General features: G+C 39.4%; 1 protein-coding gene across 1 annotated transcript in view; it reads right to left on the reverse strand.

The window, feature by feature from the left end:
• Positions 1–371: 371 nt before the first annotated feature.
• The window catches only part of GKN1 (gastrokine 1), a 7,468-nt gene continuing 4,592 nt past the window's right edge, over positions 372–3,247 (reverse strand). The window contains exons 4-6 of the mRNA XM_017853794.1: positions 2,375–2,485; positions 1,297–1,444; positions 372–624 (exon numbers count right to left, since the gene is read on the reverse strand). Of these exons, the coding sequence (XP_017709283.1) occupies positions 530–624; positions 1,297–1,444; positions 2,375–2,485 (354 nt within the window). The 3' untranslated portion in view covers positions 372–529. The remainder of the gene's footprint in view (positions 625–1,296; positions 1,445–2,374; positions 2,486–3,247) is intronic.

The following is a 3,247-nucleotide window of genomic DNA, read 5'->3' on the forward strand; positions in this document are numbered from 1 at the left end:
ATGTAGTCTTTCTGATAACCAGCTGCTTTTTTTGCTCTCAGATTTTTTGAGATATTCTTGTATCCTTGCAATAAACCACCCTTTCTGGCTTATGCGACTCTGAGTGAATTTCTGTCCTTGCTGATCTGAAACGTTACTGTGCACAACAACTATAGAGCAGCCTTCAGAGCAGTCGGAGAGTCTTGGAACCATTCCCAGGGTTGTGGTTAGTGGTGCCTGAAGCACCTGAAGGGGTTCTTTACAGGAGATAGGTCTTGAATATAGGCTAACAGTTGAGTCTAATGCACTTCAACAACTTGCCACCACCACGTGGCACTTTTGATCCTGTGCATTCCAAGTCATAAGAAATCATAAGAAATGTGAGTATACACTGAATTCAGTGCTAAATGATTTTATTGAAACTTAAAGAAACTAAACATAACTAGTAGAGAAAACATTCAGAATGACATGGTAAAAACCACTAGAGCCCATATTTTTTTCTGCACAGCATATTCAGATGACTAAATCCATAGTGGCTTTAAAAAACTGTTTAGTACTCCACCTTTTCTCCACAGAAAGAAATGTTCACAATCCATAGTATATTGGTCGTGAAGCACTTTTCTGAGTAAAAAAGCAGGCTTGCCCCTAATAAAGAAAAAAGAAGAAGCCTATATTAATGTTTATTCAAGGACTCTTTTCTTGCAGGGGATTGGGGGAGTAGGGGTTTCCAAACTAGCTATGCATTAATGTCAAGGTTTATCTATCTGTTGTGATGAATTCAATCAATTCAGAGATCTGGAAAACTGCCGTTAAGTTAGGTCCCTAGGTAGACACTTTGTTTTTGTGCAGCTGTTCTTTGAATGTCCAGAAATTCAGTGATTGTCTGAGCTATAGAAAGTTAATAGATTCTATTAGCATTCTCTTTTCATTTAGCCATTCACGCATTCTTTTGAATATGACTTGAGTCTACTCTTGATTCACACCTGAAAGGCAGCGTTCCATAATATTTAAGAGCACAGAATCCAGAGCCAAAATGCTTGGAATTGACCCAGGCAAGGATTTTGTGACCTCTCTGTACCTCAGTTTCCTTATCCATAAAGTAGGATTAAAATAGAACCTATAAGATTGCTGTGAAGAACCAATTGAGTTAACACACTTAAAGCACATAGAACAGCAGCTGGCACAGAGCAAGCACTGAACAAATGTTGGCCTTGATGACCATCCCTGCATCACTGGTGCCCACTATGGAAACGCGTGAGGATAGTCTGACAATCCCACCAGCACTAACTTGGGGTGCACAGTAGGGATGCTACTCACCTTGCATCTCCTCAGCCATGTATGTTGGAATCCCACGACACATGTTTGCAATGTTTACCCCTAACTTGCTCAGGTCATCGACTTTGTTTGGGTTGACTGAGTACATCAGGCCCTTGGGAGGTGGTCCTCCTGGTCCCTTACCCTGAAGCTGAGTGTGGAAAAGATAGGTAGAAGGGAAGAATGGGAGAGAATGAATGCCAAGCCCAGTGGTTTGTTGACTTGAGGGGTATTCAAGGCCAACAGTGAGTATTGTTCAGCTAAATTTTTCCATAATCAAGATGAAGAAGGCTATTTCTAGCTTCTTCTGTGTATCTTAACATTTCTAAGTGTCCTAACAGATTTAGCTGGTTTGAAACCTCAGCTTCTCATAAAAACAGAAGTCTGAGGCTAAATTTATTCTGAAACTTGGACCTCATTTGATCATCATAGATTCCTTGGATTGGACTATGTAATAATCATCTTCTGAGAATGCAGTTTATTTATTTTCTCTACCTTGTCAACGAAAGGTACCCATTTATCAGTTATAGGAATATGAACTCAGGCAAACATGTTAAAGCATTATGGATCTCTTCTTTCCACTCACCTGGATTAGTATGGCCAGACAAAATATACAATACCCAGTTACATTTGAATTTCAGATAAACAATGGATTTTTTTTATTATATCTCAAATATTGCATGGGATATATTATACTAAAAAGAACTGCTGCTTACCTAAAATTCAAACCTAACTGGATATCTTCTATTTTCATTTGCTAAATCTGATAACCCTAACCAACTCTTGCAGAAAAATGTCCTTCACAAAGTACTGAGGGCTCCTATTGGTGTGACCAGAGCTTCGCTCCTCTAACAGTCAAGGTTTCAAGTGCTTTGCTCAGCAGTTGTAGAGGTAGGTGTGAGCCACAGCATTTGATGTGGCAGAAGCTGCCTTCCCTCAGGCAATCACCAATAACTTCCCCCTTTGTGCTGCACACTACAACATACTGTAGTCAGGAGGGAATGACTGTGATCTTCTCGTTATTTACTGAAGGTTGTAAAACATCTCCCCTCACCAAAAATAAAAAGCCTTTTATTTTTACCTTCTTTTCCTTGACCAGTGCATCAAGGGATTGAATGGAGGGCAAGACCTCCTTGTTCATTTTGTGCACAATGCATATCTTCTTTTGAAAGAGTCTGGTTGCAGCAAAGCCCTGTTAAAGTAGATGGCAAATAGTGAGGCATGTATTCTCCAAGGAGCTTTTCTTATCAGAAGTCAGTTCCACCAGCAGAGAGAAATGGAACTCCAAGATCATGATGAGCTGGGATAAGAGCACTGGATGTGGCACTGCTTGGCAATCATATTTATTGCTGACATTTGTGAGGACAGACTGCAATTCTGTGAGGGCAGAGACTGAGCATCTAACTGGTTTGCTTTATTTTCAGGTTCTAGCACGATGAAAACCCCTCTATGTATGTCTGTTTTACTGAAATAGACTTTAGAAGCTATCATGTTTTAGTCTCCTTTGATCCCCACATTTCACGGAGACAGGTAAGACAAAATTATTTTCCAATTGACCAGATAAAATGGAAACAATAAAGACTTTGCTATTTAAAAGTATTAAGTTCGTTAAATATATAGCTGATAATTGCAGAGTTGAGTCTCCTAACTAGTGCTAAGTGTTCCTTTCTTTGCTCCTCTCTTTCTTTGATTCTCTTTTCTTTCCTTCTTTTTCTCTCTCTCTTTCTCTCTCTCTTTCTCTCTCTCTTTCTCTCTCTTTCTTTCTTTCTTTCTTTCTTTCTTTCTTTCTTTCTTTCTTTCTTTCTTTCTCTTTCTTTCTTTCTTTCTTTCTTTCTTTCTTTCTTTCTTTCTTTCTCTCTTCTTCCTTCCTTCCTTCCCCCTCCTTCCTTTTCCCCCTCTTCCTCCTTCCCCTCCCCCCCCTTCTTTTTTTCTTTCTTTCTTTCTTTTTCTTTTT

This window comes from Rhinopithecus bieti, unplaced genomic scaffold (assembly GCF_001698545.2).
Source record: "Rhinopithecus bieti isolate Rb0 unplaced genomic scaffold, ASM169854v2 scaffold_36315, whole genome shotgun sequence".
NCBI lineage: Eukaryota > Metazoa > Chordata > Mammalia > Primates > Cercopithecidae > Rhinopithecus > Rhinopithecus bieti.